This window comes from Manacus candei, unplaced genomic scaffold, assembly GCF_025592945.1.
Source record: "Manacus candei isolate 608988 ecotype Guabito, Panama unplaced genomic scaffold, ASM2559294v1 h1tg000008l, whole genome shotgun sequence".
NCBI lineage: Eukaryota > Metazoa > Chordata > Aves > Passeriformes > Pipridae > Manacus > Manacus candei.
The window spans coordinates 17,649,734-17,674,462 of NW_026138056.1; the positions used below are offsets into that span (position 1 = coordinate 17,649,734).

General features: G+C 39.3%; 1 protein-coding gene across 4 annotated transcripts in view; it reads right to left on the reverse strand.

The window, feature by feature from the left end:
* The window catches only part of PCMTD1 (protein-L-isoaspartate (D-aspartate) O-methyltransferase domain containing 1), a 42,197-nt gene extending 17,498 nt beyond the window's left edge, over positions 1–24,699 (reverse strand). Inside the window, exons 1-3 of one of the 4 annotated variants that reach the window (XM_051774295.1) lie at positions 24,529–24,699; positions 5,436–5,862; positions 1,388–1,490 (exon numbers count right to left, since the gene is read on the reverse strand). In XM_051774295.1, the coding sequence (XP_051630255.1) occupies positions 1,388–1,490; positions 5,436–5,742 (410 nt within the window). In that variant the 5' untranslated portion in view covers positions 5,743–5,862; positions 24,529–24,699. Of the gene's footprint in view, positions 1–1,387; positions 1,491–5,435; positions 5,863–16,126; positions 16,626–22,471; positions 22,592–24,014; positions 24,360–24,528 lie in introns of those variants that run through there. The other 3 variants (XM_051774316.1, XM_051774309.1, XM_051774303.1) reach the window with 3 other exon arrangements.
* Between the last annotated feature and the right edge of the window lie 30 nt (positions 24,700–24,729).

Consider the following 24,729-nt stretch of genomic DNA (forward strand, 5'->3'; position numbering starts at 1 on the left):
TACAATAATAAAACTTCATTGCTACCCCTTTACTCAATTTCCCTTTATTTCTTTACATAAACATATCACCTGATTGGAAAGACATTCCAATCAAAACCAGTTTTTGTATGTCTCAGTACAGACACCTACAGAAATGCAAAAATACAGGTATATACGTGCAGGAATTGACTAGCTAGCAGGTACACTAATACAGCCATTAATGCAGTATTCATAATGATCACAAGTGACCATATTTCACACACATTTTTTTAAGATATGTAAATTCTGGCTGCCGTTATACATTACGCTCAGCCAACATAAATGCTTGTATTAAGACAATAGTAATGAAACATGTATTTTCTCCTACATAATTTTATTTATTCTGCTGGGGTGACATAGTACTAAAATAATCTAGCCAATATCAGAATTACAGAACTGACTTCAGAACCAGGTAACACTGGGATGGATACTTTTCTGTTACTTAGGACCATAAAGTGGTCAGACTCAAGCTCCTGAAGTTTGCAGTAGGGAAAAAAAAACAAACTGAGGTCCAGCCAACACAACCAAGAGCATGGCAATTAAAAAGCACATCACACAGGAAAAAGGATAGCGAAAAGTGGAGGACATGCAATTCTTAGGCCACTCCTACAATTCAAAAGCTTTTCTGCATTTCCAGCAGCTACCTTGTAATCACTGTTGGAGAATTTATTGCCCACAAGGAAAGAAGTCTTTACAAAGAACAGCCCTAATCAGAACCTTGCTCTCCCTTCTATAGAAGCAGAAGTGCCCAAGATCCAGATCTTATGGGCCAACTTAAAACAATAAAAAAGTGTTAAGTAGGTAGAAGCAATAAGGTTCAAAGCCATGTAACCCAGAATTATAACCAGAAGTAAAAATGACTAGTGTTATGAGCATAGATGAATCCTCTTAAGTCCATCTCTTCAGGGAGTAAACATGACGACAGAAAAATTTACTCATTCATGTCCAGAGCAACAGTGGTAGATAAGAAAAAAGTTAATACTGCACAGAGAGATGATGTATAATTATACAGTAAATATTCAGTTCATGGATAAAAATTACTGTATACATGCAAAGACATCTGGACATCACGCCACTCTCCTAAGAACATATGCATGTATGTGCACGTACATACGTGTGCCTGTGTACGTATACACATCGCCAAAACACAGAAATCCACTTTGCTAAGTACGGTACAACAGAAATACTACCATACTTCTGAAGAATGCTTTCTTAAGCCTCAACTTACCTCATGGAGTCACAAACTGGAAGTTTTATTTTGGTCATGTGGTGCCATTCTTCTCCCCTCCCTAAACTCATAAGCAGTGACGCACTGAGTTTAAAAACAAAAATGTTGTTGCAAAGTGAGCTAGTCAAATTAGATACTTACTTATCGAAGCTATCACTATATTTTATGAAGCTCTCCAATTTTTCCTTGGCATATTCTACCACATCTGAATGAAGCTCTATTCCATGATTTATCCCAAAAGGCCCTGTAAATAAAAACAGCATAGTGGTTTTTGTGTTTGTTTTTTGTTCTTTAAGCATAACAAAACTGCATGGAACAGCACTATACTTTTCATCTGTGAAAACACTAAAAACACATAAAACATAAGTCTACCAACACTGCTAGACAAAGTTATTTTTTGCATCTGCATTACCAGTGCTTAAGAGGAAGGTAAAAGGCCAAAGATTCACTAAAAGAACAGGGACAGAACTGTGGCAAAACAATTTTATGGAATGAATTTTCTTCATAAGCATGCAGAAAATGAAAAAACATTGACTACACTTAAGTCAGTCTGCGCAAATTCTTTTTCAACATGTCGCTTACTTGGAATACAACAATTAAAAATTTTCTGTATTTTGCTATTTAAATTTTTAAGCTTTCTTATGGCAAAATGTTCAGTTTCGACAATTCAGAGATTAGATATTATATCCCTTACCCACATCTGCTCTTCTACTTCGCAGGTTGCAAAATCAGAAGTTTGCTTCTGATTTACCTACATATAATAATTAATTTCCACCTAGAGCACTGTGGTCACTCATCACAATCACAACACTGCTTTCCTGTGATCAAATCCAAATATAATTCCAAGTAAATTTGTGTGCCAAAAGTTAATGCTATTTTTTGGGAATGAGAAGAAATCATGAGACAGTACTATGAGGATTATCCACATCAGGAAGGAATTTGAATCAGACAGTCACATTTGCTGTGAGGATTCTAAATTTAACATGCACTCATAGCCCAGGGACTTTAGTCATTGGAGCATAGAATTGGAAAAGGGAGAGGAAAGGGTAAGAAGGGAAAGTAAACATCAATAAGATTAGACAAAACTTATATTTATATCCTCTACTGCATTCCAAATCTTTCCTAAATATTTAGCTCAATGATGTTACTCCAATGAAACAATTCAATTTGTCTTTTCTAGGACACAGATTAACAAAACAGACCTAGGGCTAGTAAGAGAGGTTTCATTTTACTGCAAGAAAAATACTGCATATGCCATTAAGGTGATCAAGAACTGCAATTCTTAAAATAGTTTAGAACATTTTCTACTGGGTGAAATAACAGCAATCCACTAGGTTACCACAGGCAGTGTTTGTAAGATCTCTCTGACTGCAGGCAAGAGGTAGGTGTCATTCAAGGGATGTTCTCAGAACTTGCGAAAACGTACCTCCTGATGACATTCCATGTAAATTTAGTTTATCATTGCTCACATTAAAAAAGTACTGGCATAGGAAATCCCTTCCTAGCTGTTTATTGTTTTCTTGTACTGTAATAGACAATGATGTTTCTAACAGCTCTATAGCATGCAGCAGCACTCAATTTATATTTTCTTTACTTAAAAATTGTCATTCCTTCAATCTCATCATTTAAAAGATGCATCAACATCACCTGTCCAAAAATTCACATGTACGTACCTTCCATTACTTAATTTTGAAAACAAAGAACTAAAAAATCCTGCAAACATCAGTTGCTCCAAAAGCTTAAAATTAAATCTGTGAATGCCGAACGCTACCCCATCATCAAACATCACAGTATCCATAATTTGAACAGAAAGATGAGAAACATGTTCTCTTCTTTCACAGGGAAAGTCACAACTTCACTTTTAAGCAGAGTCAGCTATTCTAAAATCATCAATGTAATTTCTCTATTATTCTCTGAAATCAACTGGCCTCTTCCAGCATAATGAGCTGGCAATTCCACTACCTAGTCTGAAGTTCGCTTATATTTTAACAGTATCAGCAGCAGTTAATTTAATCTGTATAGACTGAGCAGGGTGGATGTCTTATTATTATGTTGCTATACACAGAAGTGATTACCAGTTTCAAATTATTTCAAAATTTAACCTAGTCATTTTGACACCACCAGTGTGGCAGAAATACTACTCATACATTGTCCAATGGAAAGACACCCAACTACTGTCAAAACCCACATGGTTCTCTGTTGCTCACTGCAATGTACACTGAAGTTGGTTTGAAAAAAGGTGAGCTATTAAAAATATATATGGTTTATTTGTCAGGAAACTACATCCGTTTATTTTTCTTTGTTAAAACAGCTGTTCCCTGGCCTAAAACACACACTGAAGTAAAATGATTACATGTAACTAATTCTATCAGGAGCTGAGTAAGAAAATAAAGGCACATAAATTGCATTTATACTTTCTATGCCTCAGCCTAGAACTCAAAACACATTGCAACACTAAGCAGATTTCAGTGACAGGATACAGCATTACAGAAACATAGAAAGTCTCCTTCTGTAAGTAGCTGAGCAGTTGCTGCTTCAGGCTGCTCAGCCCTGCTAGGGAATATCAGCACCTGAGCTGCCTTTGTGGGAGCATCTGCAGGGTAACTGTGCTCTTCAGGGGCTGTCAGCCAATCTCACCCTCTGCAAGAGACAAGTCTTTTCCTGCCTAATTTCTTCAGCACTGCATATACTATTCTGAAGGCAGGAATTCTGCTTGATAAGGAAAGGTCAAACTCAGGAGGATTCAAAAGCCAACCAACAGCCACTCAAAATTGGTTAGATAAATCCACAGATACAAGTGCAATATATATAAGCAAGAGCAATATACATTATTTTTTTTTCCAGCAGTTAAGAATAATGAAATAACAAAGCTTCCCACAAGACAAATAAATTAATACCATTACTCACTAAGTTGAAGAAACATTTTAGAGAAAAAAATGCAGCAATATTTTCTTATTGGTTTAATATGGAGCTTAAAATATTACAGTCTAATTTAAAATAGCTACTCTTAAACAGAAACACTTCCAAACAAAGTAAAGCAACACTCTGAGAGAGTAGACATCTTTTTTACACTTTATTTTTACCTATGAATGAACGTAACTCCTATTTTCACAAAACAGTGGAACCTGTTAAATTTATTACTATTAACTGGAACAAAAGATACTGCCAGAGATACCAACAAATGACATTTGTTATGCGCAATTAGGTATAATTTCTGCTCTTTAATAAATAAGAACTGATGACAGAAAGCAACTCACTGAAAAATTAACAAACCAACTCTTGACTGTATATACCAACTCTTGTTCTATATATAAATAAACAAAATCTGTATATTACTTGTCAGCAAGGTTTCTGCAACCAAAGAAAAACTGCTTGTAATATGGTCAAAAATTATATCTATGAAAGCTATGTATTAAAATAACTGCAGTTGTTTTATGTAATGAAATTAATTGGTTAAAAAATTACTTGTTGGTGCATATGCTCTGTAGTCTAAACACTGGGGACAGAAGAAGATTTAAAGCACTTTCATGTGTAGGTTTTTAGATTTAAATTTAGAAAACAATATTTAATTACATCTTTTTTCATACAGGAAATTTATTTGAAAACAGAAGAAAAACCACAGTGCTAATTGGTTAAAGTAGCTTTGAAAACCTACAGACCTACAGTGATTAAACATCTTATCCAGTCTACATCCCTAAATTTTCTCACTAATAAAATTATTCAATAAATATATTTTAAAAGGAATGTTTGCACGTTGATACAGATTTATTTTTCAATTAAGTTTCTTCAAGAGAAGCCTTTACAATTTAGATTTTTCTTTCCATAAACTGAAGATGAAACCAGTAACCTAGAGTGAGGGCATAAACACGGTGCAAATGCAGACTGAAATTCTAGTCTTCAAAAATTTTTCCACTGTACCTTTCCCTTTTAAGCAATAAAAGGACTGGTTCCTTTCAAATGAGAATTTTAGACTATAGAACGCAGGAAGAACTGCTGCTTCCAAAAAAATCCCATGAAACACCACTGAACTACAGGTGCCAGTACAGATAACAAATAATATTTTAACAGCACATCTCAAAGAGCCAGCCTTAAGCATAGTATTGTCATTTTTAAATAAGTTTTGCAGGGCTTGCATAACTTTCTAAAAATATGCAAACACACTATATTAAAACAAAAACATTCAGGTTACCTAATATTAATCCCACCATTGTACTCAAGTATCCGGTTCCACTACCCAGATTTAGAAAAGACAATCCAGGCTGAAGCTTCAGTGCTTCCATGACTTCAGAATAAATGCAAGGTGCTGACAAGTGTATATTTCCATGCTTCCACGCCAAGTCTTTATAAGCATTGTCCCTGTATCCTTCCAGATAATAATCACCACGATCAATCGCTCTGAAGGCTTGCTCCACACTCTCAGTGCGAATGTACTGAGCTTCTTTCAAGTTATCAATTAAGTCATCATTGTCTTCTCCAGCACTCACAGCTCCTCCCATGCTGAATTTCTACGGTAATTCAATTAGTTTGCAAAATACATTAGGAGGAGAGTTTTCCCAAAAGTATATGTATGTAATGGAGTCTCAGTTCTTCTTTCAGAAGCACATCACAAACGAATCCTGAAAAACAGATATGTTTAGATTACTTGAGTTTCAAAAGAGAAACAAATCAAACAGCTATTAGTGGGTGATGAAATAGTTAATACTGGATAACTTCGTGAAGCAGAACTATTAAGAGTCAGGACAGCTAGTATTTAATCAAAATTCTGCCCTTCAGATTCTAACTCAAGCCAATGTGTCTGACCTTAGCCAGAAACATATCTTAGCCTTCATGTGTCAACATGGGCTGTCTACATTAAATAAACCCTAACGCTGCATTGCTTGCTAAACACCAAAAACACTACTGTGCTAAGAACCTATCACCCATGTTATATATTTGAAGGGGGAACGGATGGGATAGCAACTGGCTTTGGGCTAGCTCTAGTCCCATCCTTGGAACTAAATGTCCAATAGCAGCTGGAGCATGTACCAACGTAGTTAATTTTGAAAGGAACTGGGTTCATATGCTCTAACATCACTCCATGGTGGGAGACTAAGCCCAGTAAGCGGTCATGTCCAGGAGATGCTTTTCAGATGTTCACTTTTGAGCTGAACCAGAATACTACAGCAGATACAATGGCACACTGCTGTTCTGAATTCAAAACAGGAAACCACTACAAGTATTTGAGCTCCTCCTAACGCTTGCCCTATTCACTAGAGGAATACAAATTCCCTAAGTACCTAAAAGTTTTCAACAACTTGTCAGCTCCTAAGTGTAATTCTACACAGCATATCAACTTCAAAATCCTTCAGATCTCTATTTTATCTGCACTTACTAAATTATTAATTACTAAACTCATCAATTCCAGATGTTAATATTTTTAATGTTGCATGAGTTACCAGTAAAATAGCAACAGATGACTAAGAAAAAGGGAAACAAAAAAGTTTAATCCACCACTTCCAGATGAATACAGTACACAGTGAGCTAGTTGTTAACAGGAATTGAATGTCAGTTCAGACAGCTAAGAGAAGAGAAAGGCAATTGTGAATTTTGCTACACATTCTACGTAACTTAGTTAACAAATAAAAAACCCCAAACAAATCCCAAACCAATGACACATTCACCCTTGACTCTTCAACTGCACTGCTGAGTATCATGTTTTAAAAGATTCCACCTTCTGCTTCAAACGAGCATATTTCTTTTTTGAAAACATGAATATAATCTTTTATCTGAGAATACTCCAACCTAATTCATCAAATCGCTATTTTGCACGTGCCTATCTGTGCATATTCATGTCAGGAATTCACAAATACAACCCAAATGCCAATGGTCGCTTAACAGAATGAAGCTGGTTCTTAAATTTATGTTGTGGGGATAAGGATAACTGCAACACAGGTTTTATGGTTTAACACTTTAAATGAAGAACCTCCTGAGAACATGTTTAAAAGGTGTCTATCGAAACAGAACCAACAAACCTTTCCATAATACTCAATGGAAACATTCAGAAACAGGAACTTACAAGCATAGTTAGATTTGGTGGGTTTTTCCTGCCGCTGCAACATCAAAAAAAGACTTTTGGAGTTTGAACCTGTCCTGGTTTTGGCTAGGATCAAGTTCATTTTGTTCCTAAAAGCTGGTACACAGCTAGTGTTTTGAATTTAGTATGAGACTAATGTTGATAACACACTTCAGTTTAGTCGTTGCTCAGTAGTCTTTACCCTAAGCCAAGGACTTTTCCATCTACCACACTCCGCCACTGAGCAGGTGCACAAGAAGCTGGAAGGGAGTGTGGTCAGGACAGCTGACCTGAACTGGTCAAAGAGATATTGCATACCATCGGGTGTCATGCCCAGTATACAAACCAGGGGCAGATTACTGGGGAGAGGGTAGAATGCTCAGGGCTGCTAAAGCCCTGGTAAAATTATGACTTTTCACCGCACACCTGTGTGCTCCCCTCTGAAGCAATTTTCAGTGCCATTCTCGACTGGGAAGAGAGAAAAAGTCACCAGGTGCAATTATCAACCAGCAGGAAAACCTTTGATTAAGGTAGAAAAGCCACATTTCTCAACACCCCAGTGTTCCACACCAGAATAAGCAGGCATGTGCGTGTTCACTTGCGCAGGAACATTCCTTTCTACTAGTGAAAAAACTAGGGGGCGATTTAGACAGAAGATATGAAACCTGAGGGAGGCTTTTTCTAAGTACAGTTTGTAAAAATATTCCAGCCCTACTTGCTTGTCTGCACTTGCATCACACCTGAAAGTTCAATGAATCAAAGGATTCTTCAGTTAAATAACCTACAGTGACTAAAGTAATAGTTTTTGCCATCCTTTCACAATACAAAGTTCATGATTATCTTGAGATATGTTTGGAAATAATTTTAACTAAAACCACAAAGGTAAGAACTGAGTTTACTGAAGACTTGTTAGAGAAACAGCAATGTCGCTTCCAGCTCTTCCCGCGGGGTGCATCCACCACTTTGCACCAGCAGATGGAGAACTTCGCTCGCCCTCAGCACTGCAGCGGCAAACACAGAGCCCGCAGACGGGAAAATGCTGCTCTTCCAGAGCAAAGCTTTAGTATTTCCATCAACAAGCGTCTTCACTAGTTTCACACAGCATTTCACCTTCTGGTTATCACACAGAATCTCAAAGGCAAGAACAGGAAAGGTGTGGTAGACAGCATGACATTGCGGGAGGTAGGGGAGAAAAGAAATAAAAGCCTTCTCTCACAAACGGGATGCCTGCGCAGCTGAACAGTGGCTGTTTGGTAGCGCAGTTGAAGGTTACATCTTATTCTGGATACACTGCTCCTGTCTGAAGGAGGTGACATTAGGTAGATGACAGCGATATTGTTTGCTTTTTAGATATCTTGCTTTTGGTTTGCTTTCATTAATCAACTATGGTGGTCTACTCTGGACTCTACAGCTATAGGTAGTAGAAAGTATTTTTGTTCAAAAACAAAAAAAATGCCCTAGGAAGGAAATAGATATTTTCACGAAAAGTGACCTCTTGTACTTTTTTCCACTTTCCTCTAATGCTTTTTTATTTGAAAGCTTTTGCCTTATGAAAGTAAAATTACTTCTAACATGACAGATTTTAAACACACAAAATAAAGCACTTCAACCTGTAATCTCGCTGATACTAAAAGTGAAGCACATGCAGTTCACAAAAAGCATATGCAACATTCTGATGCCTATTACGCCAAGAGGTGTAGCAATTTCACAAGAAATAGAAAGGTGCATAAAGTTAACAAAATGCAGCTGTTGCCTTTAGGCTTAAGAATCTGTGGAATACAGAAGCCAACAGAAATCGTAGTTTAGGAGTTAAAATTTCAATATAGTCTTGATTAAAAAGTTCACTCACTTATTAAAACCAACTACAGCTAAAACAATCTCCACTTCTCATTCCACACAGTTCATGAATTCATTTTCAGAAGTCAGAACACTATCTTGAAGATTCTTATATTCACAATAAAAATGAAATGACAACACACTTTCGTATTACATAACAATCCACACAACTGCACCTCTGTTTCTGACCTAATCTGTAACAAATTTCACTGAAATTCCTTATCATAAGTAATTTCTGAGGGTTCTTCTGTTGATTTTTCTTAATATTTTCACATGAATTGAACAGGTATTTTTTGGCTATCTGGCTAAGAAATTCTGGCAATTTGAGAGCATTTTAATTCTTCACCATCTTAAAAGCTACGCAGATCTCTTATCTGGTGAGTCAGTAACCAGGTGCAGCAAGGTTTACTAAGGGGTTTTTTGCCAACTTCCAAAGGGACACAAGTTTTGCACGTTTCAGAATTTTTACAAATACATTTGCACTTCAAGTTAATTCCTTAGGTCACTAAGCACTTGCACACACTCCTAAATACAGTTTAAATACCATGCTAGCAAGGTATCCATTTAATTTGGCAGAAAAAAATCTCACCGACGTTGCTAAATCCATATAGTGTCAAGTATCTTACAAATTTAGTATCTTGTAATACTGACATATCTTGACTCCAAATAGATGACTCCTTAGAAATACATGTTATTTGAGTCTATTTACTTGATTCTTATTTTGTTTCAAAAGATAAAAAATACAAGATAAATATAATAAATGGAACAAGCTATATTTCAAGTCTCCTCTTCAGAACTATCTTCACTAAGATATCAGCTTGGAGCAACACCACACAATCATGACATGTGACACTACTTTCAACTCATAATGGAATACAACATTGCTTGGTCAATTTTCCCTGTTTCCTGTGAGGGGGCAAAAGACAACTATAAACCACTGAGCTGCACAGTACTATTACAACTCAGCTGTTAAGTTTCCCCAGAAAGGAATGTTCTGTGACCGGCAATAGAAGGGAATTAACCATGAATGCACATAAGTGCCTGAAACACTTCAGTCCACTTCACAGTTTAAGTTTACTCATGGCAAAAATCAGCAACATTGCTCTGATCAGCAGAGATTTAAAGTTCTCCAGGCCACTAATCCACTGTTAGACCTACTTATTTTGGTTCCGACTCAATTCGTGACATTCAAGACACTCCTGCAGCTGTTAGGATCTCAAGATCATGTTTTGCCTGTCCTTGTCTCATCCAGCAACTCCTACAACCACAGGGCTCCATTTTTAGTTTAGCTTCGCTACGTCTCCTGTGTATTGAAACAGTGCCTCACACAAAAAAAATCAACTCCAAACTGCAGAGCTGAGTTTAAGACTTCAGTGGGAGCTATCAAAAAAACCCAGAATGCTTGATTATGATCTGAAAGGAAAAAGAGAAAAATTCTAATATTAACTTCACCAGGCAAAGACTGGAGAAAACTAAAATATGAAGTGCATGCTGCAAATAACTATAGTAGGTGACTACAAAAATAAGAACTAAATGTGGGACACACAGGTATTTCAGAGTGAAGTCTTTACAAAGAGTTTATTTTAATTATTTTTATACCCACACCTTGCTGCTAAACCAATACTAAAGGCAACAAATAGTCTAAGCACTTTGGAAAATCAGCTACTACTTGAACTGCCTTCTCTTCCACAGCTATTTGTTTTGTCACTCCAAACAGTTATGAAAGAAGAAAAATTGTTTTCAGGCTATACTAACATACTATTGGTGCATTAAAGAAAACACTTTTGAAAACACTGCACATTTTTGAAGTCTATACTCTAGACTCATCTTACTTAACATTCACTCCTAACCTACTGTTCAGTAGATGGTTTCAAGAAGCACTTCCAGTTAAAGAGAAGCAAGTACAAAAACAACTGCAGTCAGCTCTCAAATGCAATGCACTTCACAAAGCATACTTTGAAGTTCTTTGCAATATAGCAACGGAACAAAGAACAGACCTCAGGATTAGGTTAAGTCAAATGAATGTAAACAGCTACAGCTACTGACTAAACCTGAATTGCATTGACCTACTTCAGCAGAAAATGTTTGTCAAGTCTGATGTAAGCTTAAGCCCTGATCTTCCTGTTTAGGCTTTCAACAGCTGTTTATACAAGATTCCAGGTATGTGCCTGCTCTCACTCTTCCTCCACTTCCAGTCACCTGAACACACCAAACAGCACACATGGTACTGCATTTCTCTCAAAAGAGGCACTGAAGCTTTTGGAACTCCACAAATGTATGAGCAGGGACAAGTATATCAGTGCATGATCAAATGACTTTAACCTTGGAAGTTACACAAGGGCGTAATTTTAGACCAACTTTGCTGAGTATCTACTGAACTTTTTTTTTCTTTTATTTGATACAGTTCACAGGAACTTGAAGTAAAATATAATAAAACAACATAGAATTTTGCTGGTGTTTTTTTTCTCCTTCTTTGGACTAGGTTTTATATTTCTTTCTTGGTCTATGCCTTCTCCTGCACTGAATTTTTTTTTCTCATCTGAAATTCTACCTACCCTCTTCAAATAATAGCAAGGACTGAATGCTAAAAGGAACATATTCTATACATCATTTCTATATGCCACACCCTTTTTCAGGTATGCTGATAAAGACTTTAAAATTCATTATCTTTTATTACAAAGCAAAGCAAACAATCCTATATATTTCCTGGATGGAACTTCTAATGCTTAGCTTAAACCCACATCTTGATTTAGTTCTCCTTACTATTTAAAATCTGGGCAACCAAAAAATTTTTGCAAAGCTGAGCCTCTGAGGCTTCAGAAGCAGTTTCTTCTTCAAACACAGATTCATTAATTGCTAGTAAAGAGTATCTACTGGTCATCTGTACAAAATTATTTCCCCCACACACCTCCTATGCACATGAGAATGTGAATACCTACAAACATTTCAAATGTAGTCACTCACATTACAAAAAGTTTTAAATTGGGACCAAGCACAGAAACATTTCCTTCTTTTAGAAGGATTTGCTAGTATCTAATTTCACAGTAAATTTTAGTTTAGCCAGCATCTGCCATAAATACTTTGTTAAGAAACATTATTTTTAAAGTGAAAAAGCCTCCATGCATGAGAGGCTGATGACTAACAGCTCTGAAATTTCCTGATTAACCTGTCTTTGCAAAAGTTTCATGAGACTTCAAGTACGTGACACTACCACCTGTGCAGAAGACATGAGTCTGCCTGGCATAAAGACTTTGTCCATTACTGATAGACAGCATTAATAACCAATTGCTGTTCAGTCCCAGAGCCAGCTCCTCCTCATAATCTGAAGCACATGACCAGAACTGCTGTTAAGAAAATAGCCTCTTAAGTGCTCAAAAAAAAAAATTTTTCAAAGCAGCAAGATGCTGCTGGCTAGCACCATCAGAAAAAAACACACCAAAGATGTAAAATTTGCTGTGTGTCAGTTCAGTGATACAGTCTACTAGATTAAAAAAAATTTCTAAATTATTGCAGTAGTTTCAGAGAGCAATGATAACATCTAATGGAAGCTGAATACCTGATTGACAATGACAAGAGCCAAAGTCATTGGAAGTGTGTGATGTGGTCTGAGCAGTAAAACTACGCAGTTCCCGGTAGTAGTACCTGATCAGAACAGCATGACACGTTTTTTTCACAGTATGCAGTGGGAAAATATCAACAAAATAATAATTGCCAGTCTGTTGCTTGCCATTAAAGTTCAGCTACAGGCAAAATGGTGATTACATCTCAACAGGCTGTACGTATACCTTTATGACTGAATGAACACTAGCTCTGCCCAGATTCTGGGTACGCTGTAGTATCCCATCAATTGCAGATTTCAAAACAATTAATATTGCTTCTCTACCCACACCAGTCCAAAATATTTCCTATTGCTTCTTTGTAGGATTCTGGATAAAATGCCCTCATCCTTGGGGAGTAGACTGTATCACTGAACTGACACACAGCAAATTTTACATCTTTGGTGTGTTTTTTTTCTGATGGTGCTAGCCAGCAGCATCTTGCTGCTTTGAAAAATGTTTTTTTTTTGAGCACTTAAGAGGCTATTTTCTTAACAGCAGTTCTGGTCATGTGCTTCAGATTATGAGGAGGAGCTGGCTCTGGGACTGAACAGCAACTGGTGTCAGAGGAAGGATAGGGGATCTTCTACGTGTTAGACATTGGGTTAAACTGATACCCTTTGCTTATGAGATCTTCTGGTGGAGCTTTGACAAGTCAATGTCTAACACGTAGAAGATCCCCTATCCTTCCTCTGACACCAGTGTCCATGACACAACCTGGCAGCCCTCTTATAGTACACGTTGTAAAGGTCTCAGGTCCTGAGAGGTGTGCCTACAGCTCTGCCTATGCCCCAGATACTGCTATTTTTAGTCTGTCCAGCTGAAGAGTACTGCTTTATCACGGACTGGCTGGGAGAAAGCAGAAAGATGAGAAGCTTCTCAAGAGGGCCTAACAGACCCACAAAAAGAGGAGGTACCAGGTAATAGCAGTTTGCTCACTGGCAAGACTAAAATGTCAGGACTTCATATGACAGATATGAATCTATGATGATTAATACATGCAGGTGTCTGATATTCACCAAGTCTGTATCATGCACCTGTTTTTCAGATGAGAAACTGCTGTCCATGCACATATTTCAGAGGAATTAGTGAGCTACAGAGTGACTAGCCTGCAAAACTCATTGCCACTATACACAGCTTTGTAGAAGGGTATTTAACAGAATATTCATTTCAAGCAGGTTCATATAAGCCCTATCTGTCAAACATTAGGAATTAGAAGAGTTGTAGAGTAAGGTGTGAAAAGAACTAGTTCTGGTATATCTAATCTTGTTTAGTCTGAAAATGGAAAAAGGCATAAAAGTGACACAAACTTTTCTGCAAATTTTAATATTATTGTGAACACTTGCCAACTAAGACACCTTGAGATATATATATATAGAACAAGCCAAATACTCAATTTTAAAATGAAACTCATTTTTCTTCATGAAAGAAAATGCTTAGTAATTTAGTTTGTGGTGACCAGAATGTAACAAACCACAGGAAAATCATGCTCCTTTACTTTCAATATCATCTGATGAGAGTAACCAGTAACAATAGGGGACTGGGGAAGGAGAATCCTCTTTTACAATAAAATACAAAGCAGGTTTTGTACAAGAACTGAAACGTATTTTCCTAAGCTTTTACCACAAAAGTTATAGTTCTTAAGCAGATCAAGTCACACTTCATATAACTTTGAGTAGGTGAAATGTAGCCCATGACAAAATATTCACTATTTCAGCTACTGCTAAAGTTCAAAAACTTATTGCACATAAACATTTCAAGTTATTTAAATAACTCACTTCCAGCAGCAACAGAACAACATACGCCTGTTGCCTTTAGCAAAAGAAAATAGAAATGAGGTCAAGTGTAAAAATAGAAGATAGTTGCATTCCTGACACTTGAAACCTCATCATAGAGTTATGCAGTTAATTCAGTCTCTACAGAAAAAACACAGGCCAAATTAAAAAAACACAAATATCAATCAACTTTACCAAGTTCCAAGTACATGAAAACTTTTGAGTTTCTAATCTTTAGAAATACATCTAAAAGCATCTAAATAGCATGCAATAATCACAGTACAAACAATTCTAAATACTGTATTTTGTTGTTTACTTTCACAGCCTAAGAATCTCAACTTTTATTTATTATATACCCTCTTCTTACAAGATGCTAAATAAATACAGTTTAAGGAAAAATAAGTCCTAATCCTTTTTTGTTTGATTTTTAAAATAGTCCAGTGTAATACAATAACATGTTTTGAGAAGTTACTTTATTACTTAGGCCTGTAATTCTCAAGAGGGAAAAATAAGTATGGTCCACTCCTGTTTCCTGCTTCTCTTCCTCAGAACCATGACACAAAATTCTTTCACTGATGCAATCTTCCAGAAGCATCACACTGCACTCATCATTTTTTTCAAATGTAACTTGTTTACTAACACATGCACACCAAGAGTTACTTTTACCTTGTCTAAGAAAGCAATGGATATCTAATTGAACCTTTCTTCTTTTTAATCCCCAAATCCTGCATATCTCCAAAAGCTTTACACTTTAAGGATCCATATCATAATCTGTCTTATTTTCCATAAACCCATGAACAGCACAACCTAAAATGACTTTGTCCATAAATCTCTATTCATTAAGATGTCCAATGCTTACTTAATATAAAACAGAGATCAACTATCCCTTCATGGTTCTTACCAAAAGGGAGCGATGTTTTATCAAGACTCAAAACGTACAAATCAAGTATTAACTAAGTTTACTTTAAAAATCTTTGAAACCTCTCTAGTTATCGGGGCGGGGGAGGGAGGAAATCAACATTTTAGTTTACAATGTAAAAAGGATACAGCATTAATACTGTTATCAAAGCCTTTTCCACAAAGCTTCATGCAAACATTCTATAATTCTCCCTACTTGAGGTAATGTTTCAAACTACTGCTTTCACAACAGTATCACTTTAATTTACACGTGTGACCAGCCAGCAACTTCTACCTTAAATTTTTCACAGGGCTTGCAAATGATTAAACAGATTATTTGCCTGCACATACCAAAGTTAACCCTGTTGGGTTACCCGACAGAGAACTGTTCTGCACACAAAGGAGCAGAGAGGTATGCCTATGGTTGAGGGAAACCCACATGAATACCCTGACCCAGGCTATCACAGAAGATCCATCAGCTCTCCCCACACTCCCACCACCACTGGGCCTCTCCAAGGCACTTCTCAGATTGAAAGGTGCGATTCCTACAAGACTAGAAGAGTTACCATGGGGTAACCAGGGGAAAGGGACTTGGGGATTGCAGAAGTCCTGTGAGAGGATGTTTAGAGGAGGAACCAAGGGTGGGAAAAGGGAGAGACCCCAGTGTCTAGAGGAGAAACAAGCATGGAAAGCCAGGGCTATGGTAACAAGAGGGACAGGTCACCTGTGAGCAGTATGCAGGTCTGTATGTGTGTCCAGCTGTGCTCTGCCTGTCCTGTCTGACCATTAATTTCTTTTTGTAACTCTTTTTCTTGGATCTCTGTTCAGTGCCCCAGGTGCATGACGTGGAGTCAGATCATAGGTCACAGGGGTGCTAGTGGGTCTCTGGTGCCAGGAAAGGTGAGGGTGAACTTCTGTGGGTCAGAGTGTGATCACAGGGAGCCCGAAGCTGGGCTAGCCAGAAAACTGGCAGAGTGGCCTTGGAACCTGGGACAGGACAGACTGACTGAGCGAGGCAACTGAAGGTGTTGGCTGATAAAGGAACAAGGAGGAGTCCAAGTGAGCTGTTGGAGAACTGTGGGGTTTGGGACTGGCAGCTGAGTCCGTGTGTGTCTCTAAGAGGCAATGGGGCATAAATGGACCAAAGGGTCAAATCCAGGGTAGAACTAGTGCCTCAACCCAGTAACCAGAAAGAGTCGTAATACATACGCACATGTGTTTGCAGACATTTAGGTTGGCCACCCAGAAAGGGCAACAGGATAAGGACATTGGTGCTGTTTGTGTTTGTATTACTGCTGCCTTCTGTGTTGGTGTGGTGGCCTGCTATATATTTATGTATGTACATGCTGAACACATGTGTTTGTGTGCTACTGAGAATACGTGCTTAGCCTCACTACTCACTGGACCTGGGGCCATGTACACCTAAACTAAAAACTAGAAATACTTGAACAAAACCCCTTATAGGCCTTCCTTAAAAGCCAAAACCATCATACATAAGCACATTCTTACCTTGAAAATGTTTCCGAATTATTGTTTTTCTTTGTCTCCAGGTATGAATCAAGTACCACTGTAAATCTGGCTCCAAAGTTATGATTTCCTTACAGTACAGACAGCAGTAGATGTTGTCTGGAGGGGATCTGGAGCATTTGTGAAAGCTTCAGTGACCATTTCAAGACATTCATAAAAATATTTCAGCATGACACAGAGGTTGGAAAACTTATATCACTGTTTATATAGCAGCAGTGCACTTGAACAGCTTAACTTAATCGTCAGCCTCACAATCAGGCTTTCTGTAGTCACACAAAGCGCATGGTTTTCACCTGACAAAAGTGTAGTTTACAGATATAACACAAGAGGCTGCTACAATCACATAACCTGATGTAGTTATATCACAGACATCTCCAGTTTATCCAGAGCATGCCAGAATGGAGAAGTCAAATTGTACACTGACGTTTTCTGACAACTGAATTACTTCAGAAAACATCACAGAATCTCAGGAAACTTGGCAGCAATGAGTCTTAGTCATAATGAATGCATAATTAACTGAAGCAAATAAGCAGAGACTAAGGCCTATGGGATTTTATAACATTGCAACTGTCAGCTCAGCAGAAGTCAAAGAAACTCAGCAACTCAACTTTTCTGTGTCCTTCCAGTTTCACTGACCTTCTGACCTCAATAATGCCAAATTTAGTTTCTTGACAGAAGAACACAGCAAAGCTTAACAAACTGGACTACACTGAATGGAAAGAAAGCCACAGTTCATTCTGAAAAGGGTAAAGGGGACAGTTTTGCAATAGACAGCAGGGTCACATGCCCCAGCAGAAGAAGAGCCAGCAAAACTCAATCTACCAGAATGCAACATGAACTACAAGAGTAAATAAGAACTTTATGAGTCTCATGCAAAGACTTTCAAATCAAAATAAAATCCGGTGATGGCAAACTGATGCCCCAGTAGAAATATTCACAGCATTCCTGACTACTTGAAGTTATGAGTACTGTAGAAATATTAGAACATTTGTCAAAATTAAGCATCTCCTTTAGAGAACTTTGCAGCTCATTCTTTCAGCAAAACTTGCATAGAGTTCAGCCATACCTATCAAGCAAGAAAAATTGTGCTGAAAGTGATTAGAGTACAGAGGCCCCTACAATCATCTGTCTCTTAACTTTGATATATAGACCATTACATAGCATAGTCATCCTGACTGGGTTGAGAAGTATTACTTGGTTCCTTCTTTCATGTTTTTCTTTCATATGTTTCAAGAAAACTACATCGTAATTCCTGAATATCTGCTAAAAACATTTGCTATAGAAATAATAAATTCTCAAAATAGTAAACACTTCTCATTTTCTCCCAGCCACGTGGTCCTAATTCCTCTTTCAATGTTAAAACAACCATTTATAGGAACCAAGCCTTTTATTTGGGACAGGGATGCCACAGACATATCAATTGCTGGATATGACTAACTAGCTGACTATTATTATAACCGATTCCCATCACTATCACTTCACTTATGGAAACCATGCATTGATGCAGGGATCTCTTTCTGGATAAGCAGCTTTTTTTTCTTTTTAAATATGAACAAATAATTAAGATGTATCATCTCTGAGATCTTCTCTTTGAAATTTCGTTCCCTTTCACTCCAGAATACAACTCATAGCAAATTCTATTTGTTTTGCTTGAAGGATAATATCAATACAAATACTTTCAATGGTTACATTCAAGAGTGCATGTATTTTGTGTCCACTATACTACTGCATACTGCCTTTCATTACATCTTAAACTACTATACTAGAAAAACTCTGATTTGACTACTGCTACATCTATAAAAACATTTGTGGACATTAGCTGGGGGAAAAAAAAAAAAAAAGTCTTCCCATTGACAGATGCCTCCCGGTGGAACACTATCCAGTACAACAAAGTTTTTGCTACTCTTCCTGAAAATAGTTTTCAAGACTGCTTAATTTGCCATTAGAAATACACACCCCTCACTTAAGGCTTCAATAAGCCAACTATTAAAAAAGGAAGAAATAATTACGATTACTGACAGCCTTAATAAGCTGCATCTATTTAGAATCATGCAAAGAAAAGTTTTTGTAATAACAGCAAGCTTCTGATACTTGTGATGTGACTCAGGTGCTCAAACACAGACCTCCAGTGCTACATTAAGTGCTCATACCGACTACAGGCTACTCGGCCTATGAAATGGCAACAGCACTAAGTAACAAAACAAAAAACTCTTCTGCCCACATCCTGTCTTTGCTTCTCTGCAAACAAGGAAGAAAAGCTGCTCTTGTGTGATTTAAGACTACTCAGTTGGGACTGCAAAACCAACTAGATAAAAGGCATCATTGGCCTGTTCAGTCTGTACACTGCCACAGAACTGGTTGGTTGTCCATGTGTTCCTTGTGCATCTGTGTCTACAAACACACAGCATCTCCAGTAAAGCATGTATGTCAGCAACCAAGACAAAGGCTCTCCCTTCCCTAACTGCTAAGCTACCTCTACTTAAAAAAAACAGCAGACAGGATAAATCTTAACTTCAAAGAATGTAGGCTTTCAGTAAATCCCATCTCATATCCAACAGCTCCATGCTGACAACTCAGACGCCCTACAGCATCTCCATATAAATGTCTTTCATTCAGGATTCAAAACATCCCATGTCGCTATCAAACCACTTGCTCTAAGTCTACTAGCTTTTAAACCTAATTTTAAAGTTTTGTTGGCAAATTCTGCACTGTTTCCTCAACCAAGTTTTTAAATATTAATTCGACTTGTCGTCTTTTACACCCTAGGAACACTGCAACTCCAAATTCAGCATTTGTTTTCCAACTGTATGCTGAGCAAATACTACTATGAGTGAAATGCGCTACTTGAGAGACATTCCAAAGATCACCTTTTATATCAACTTAACAATACAACACAGAATCTTAAATCTCTACTTGTGTGCAACTTGTAGAATGCAATATTCTCCACTTCTAACAAACAAGATCTTTATATCCTTTCTTTGCTAAATATTATACAAAACAAAGCCAGAAGTCCAAAATTAGCCTTCATTAAATGCATTTTCCAAGCTGCAGATTCCAAGTATTTTTCTGCCACAAGACAGTTTAATCCTGCTCCACAGTCACTTCCCCACTCTAGAACTTCGCCACATGAGAATACACCACAATCTGTAGCCTGAGAGTAACCAGAGAGACTCCTGATGTCACGTCTAAACTACTTCAGGGCTGTGGAGTTTGAGGGTTTGTCTTTGTTTGTTTGTTTGTTCTGTGCTCTGTGATGACCTCTAAACCAGTGATTTCTCCTCACAATAAAGGGCAATTTATATTTTTGTGCTTCAATTTAAAGCACTGATAAAATTCACTGAGAAATGTCAGGTACCAATTGTAGTCACAATGTACAAGTGATAAAGACCCTACAGTTGTTTCCAGATACTGTTTCCAATCCTTTTTTCCTTCCAGGAATAAGTTTCTTTGGACTAACTGCCATTTTTAAATGCATCTTTGTTTTCAGTTTACTTTTACTTCTTCAACATTTTCAATAAGCTTCTCATCAGACATAGATTTAGCAATAATTCACATACATACATTCCACCAGGATTCCAAGCTCCTCGAGATTAGTTAACATCACTGTCAACTTTGGAGTTGCAACACTAATTCTGAAACATCAAGTTGGCATGATGTACCAGGACAAAATGGACAGAGAACCAAGACCACTGTTCTGAATGTCAGCCAACTATCTTTTAGTTCTGCAAAAATTATCCTAAGCTGCTACACATTCTAGCCTTTCTTCAAGGACCAGAAGTCCAGTCCAAATTTCTTAAGTAACACAGCAGCAGCAACTGCTTTAAGAGCTTGCATGAAGCAGGCCTGAAGGCTCTCATTAACATCCAGTGCACACAAATAAGTCCCAAAGGAATTGAAGCACAGTAGTTCTTTCCTGATGCTTTCATACAATTATAACCATAATATTTCATCATAACTACTACACTTTAGTCCCTAGAACTCCACAAATAATGAAGTGGAACAGTGTGATCACACTTCTGCAAACCAGATACTTTAAAAGAATTCTCCATCTAAAAAATTCACGCTTGTTGGTTGGAGAAGATGAAGCATGTAGATCAACTTCTGACCCTACCGAAGACTCATGGAGTGCCTTAGGGCAGTCATATACCTGATTATTCATTTGCAAAACATGATTGCACATATATTCTACCCACTTCTGCTTTGAGGAATTTACATTCTAAGTAGGTAAAATACACAAGATAATATTAAACAATGTTTGCATTCAAGAGTGCCAACTGCTGTAGACTTCAAGGCACTTTTCTTATACAGAGAGCTAATTAATCATCAGCTACAGAACATCACTTTCAGTTCAGCAGGGTAGAATAGCACATCTCTGTGACATTCCTGCTGAAAATGGAAACAAAGCAGGAAATGAAAAGGACACATGTAAAGACATTTCTCACTGAGAAACAATGACTGTATTCTCAGGTGTTTCTCACCATGCACCTGAGATTGGGATGAGCATTCCCATATGCCTAACTATTTCAGAATCGCTTTTTAAGTATTTGTTCTGGGGAAGTTTTAAAACTCCTCACATATATCTTTCTGGAACACTTCATGGAAAAATTATCTTGCCTAGTTTTGGGAGTATCTTTGGGGGGAAAAAAAACCTACACTACTAACTGTATCTTGCTGTAGGAATTTCAAATTTTACCTTTGTGCTAATGTCTTTTAAATTTGCCTAAAGAAAAAAAATATCACAGGCAACATGCTCTTTTAAGACTTCAACCTGCAGTAGTACCATGCCTAAGCCTACCTTTAGCTTCAGAATACACACTATCTCAAAAGCACTTCAAGATTACAGAAACACAGACAAGTGACTGCTCTGGTGTGGTCCAGCACAGGCATGGAAAACTACAATACATGTCTGGCATTCAGATCCTATTCTTATTCTCCTATTAGGCAGAATCCTCTTCAAAAGGAGATGCTGCAGCTTGGGGCAGCCACTGACAGGTAAACAGAAGACTAAGCAATAAAAATCACCAATCTGCCAAGATTGTGATTATAAAAATGGCAAGACTTCATAAATTTATAAACACTGCAAAATTGAAACTGGCTAGTCAAACATCTAAAGCAACTCACGATGCAGTCAGATTAGATGAAGAAAATCCAGGAAGAAGGCCAACTAGAGAGGCAAGAATATTTTTACAAGAATTCTGGAAGGAAGATCAGAGATTACGCAGGGAAGGAACCTAATCCTGCACAACACACAGTGATAAGATTTGCCACCCAGGACTGTTCAGTATTACATACTTTTTTTCTGTTTCTGTGATTTCATCACTTTCTCCTCACTGCGGACCTCCCAACAACATCCAATTGTTTTTGCTAGCTTTTCTGAGGGACACTGACTGTTGTAAAGAACATCTGGCTAAGTGTCCATCTCCAAAGCCCTCATTGTGGCTCTCTGACCTCACTCATACACTTCTTACATTCCTATCATTACATTTATTCACCCAAAGTCAGTTAAAATACCAATAGAGCTTTCACACATTTTTCCACCTACACATCCAAAGTATTTTTCAAACTTTCCCAACAAATCAGGCAGGAGTTCTGCAGAAGACAGCTCCACTTATCCAAGCCTGACTCTTCCCAGAGATGGTCTGCCCAGAGTAAGGTAATGGTCCTGTTGGGGGAAAAAAATGTATCACACATTATGATTCATTTGCAAGCATAATGGATTAAGGTTACAAAGACAATACATGCTTGTAACATATTAATTTTAGGCATTAGACTTTTTGCATCTTGCATCTTAACAAGCCTTCTCTGTAACAGAAAGGTCACATGGTGAAGAGGAATTGGGTATCTTCATTAATTCACTCAATTGCTGACTAGCCTTACCTGTGTCTTTTTTTTTATGTGTGTATCAAAATTTGTTCCTCACTATCAGAAGAAACCCTACTTCCTCATTAAAGTGTTTAGTTCAACTGTATTTGACTTTTACTTGACTGGAGTGAAAAAATACCCTCTAGAACAGTAACTATGTGGGCCCTGGCAAGTACTGCAAGGACACACATGCATTCTCTACACACTGCAGCAGTTCAGTACTTCCATCTCTTCTTTCCTGCAGACTCTGAAGATGTTTTTGAACGAACCCCTCACCCTTCGGCCATAGGTGGTTTTTGAGGTGCTTTTTGTTTCGGTATTTTTTCATGACAGAGCTGTACAAAGCTGGCCCAGGCTGCTGACCGAGTATCAAATAAATGCCAAGATTCCTTCCCCCTCTGCCCTCCCTTCCCCTTCCTCCAACTCCACTGCGAGCCGCTGACAACTGCGGAGGCAGGGGGAGGAGGGCGACGGCGGGGGACAGACAAGACCGGCACACGCACGGCAGAAGGCGGCCCAGGTTTCGGGCCCAAGAGGAATCCCATTAACCGCAGACCGCGGCTCAGCTACCGGCAGACGTGACCCCAGGACGCCTCCCCGAACAGATAACAACAAAGAAAACAGAGGGGCGGAGGTGGCTGCCCCGGAGCCAGTTCCTGCTCCTCCCCTTACGCTGCTCCCAGCCAAAACAGAGACCACAATGTAAACAGAGGCAAAATGTGCGCTTATGGCAAAGCGGGGGGCAGAGCAGCCCTCTCGCTTTCCCCTGGCGGCTGCCAGGAAGGCTCACCGACCGACTCACTCCGGCTTAGGGGCGAAAAGCGAACTTATCGCGCGTTTCACACACTTTATTTATGTAAATAAAGTATTTGCCCCTCACTGCCGCTGCACCAACTCCTCTTCCGAAAGGAGAAATATCCTTCCCTAGTCCGCGGGAAACAAAGCGTTGTCTCACGCACCCCTCAAAGATGCCTCGGCCTGGAAGACGCAGCCAGCCCCCACAAGCCCCTGAGGTTATAAAAGCTCGGCAGAGGTAAAAAAAAAAAAAAAACAAACCAACAAAAACAAACCAACAAAAAAACCCAAACAAACAACAAACAAACCTCCAAAACGCAAGCTCCTGTTCTCACTGTATTTCCTCAAAGGCAAAAAGCAAACCCACTGCCATCACGGGGGAAGAGGCAGGGCGCTGAGCCGCAGTGGGGGACGAGCAATGTCCTTACCTTGCCTCCACCCCCCACTCCGCCTGGATCTCAGGACTGGAACCTTCTCTCTTGTCGTCCTCCCCTCACCGCTGCCCTGGGCCCGCGACAGCTACATCAACCACCTCCCCTCCTCCCAACCCTTTTTGGGCCAGGGATTATTTATTACGCAGGCGGCGGGATGGAGCGGGGGGTGGCGGGGGTCGGGCAAAAGAGGAGGACGAGAAGAAACGGGCTGCTGAGGGCGGACGCGCACAGCCCCCGTCCCGTGCCTCCCCGGGGCGAGCCCTCGCCCTGTCCCGGCTGCGCGAAAACAAACACCCCCACCCCCCGCCTTCCCCGCGCCTGCGTGCGGGACCCGCGGACAATGGGACCCGGGGCACCCGGGGAGCCGACCCCAGCTGAGCGGCGGGGCCGGCGGGCCGCGGTCCCACCCCTTCGCCGCAACCCACCGTCCCGGCCGTCCCAGGGGGCCCGGGCGCCGCAGAGCGCGGCGAGAGCGCAGCTCTGCCCACCCCCGCTGCGGGACACTCACCCGTTCCGCAGGGGGCCGCGGGCCCTGCGCGGGGCGGCAGCGCCGGACCCGCCTGGGGAGGCGACTGCAGGCGGCAGAGCGCTGCGGCGGCTCGGGGGCGGACAGCGGAGGGCGCGGGCCGGGGGCTCGGGGGCTCTGCGGTGCCGCCGCGGTGTCGGTGCGATGGACGGGACAGGGGGCGGGGCCCGACAGCTGAGAGGA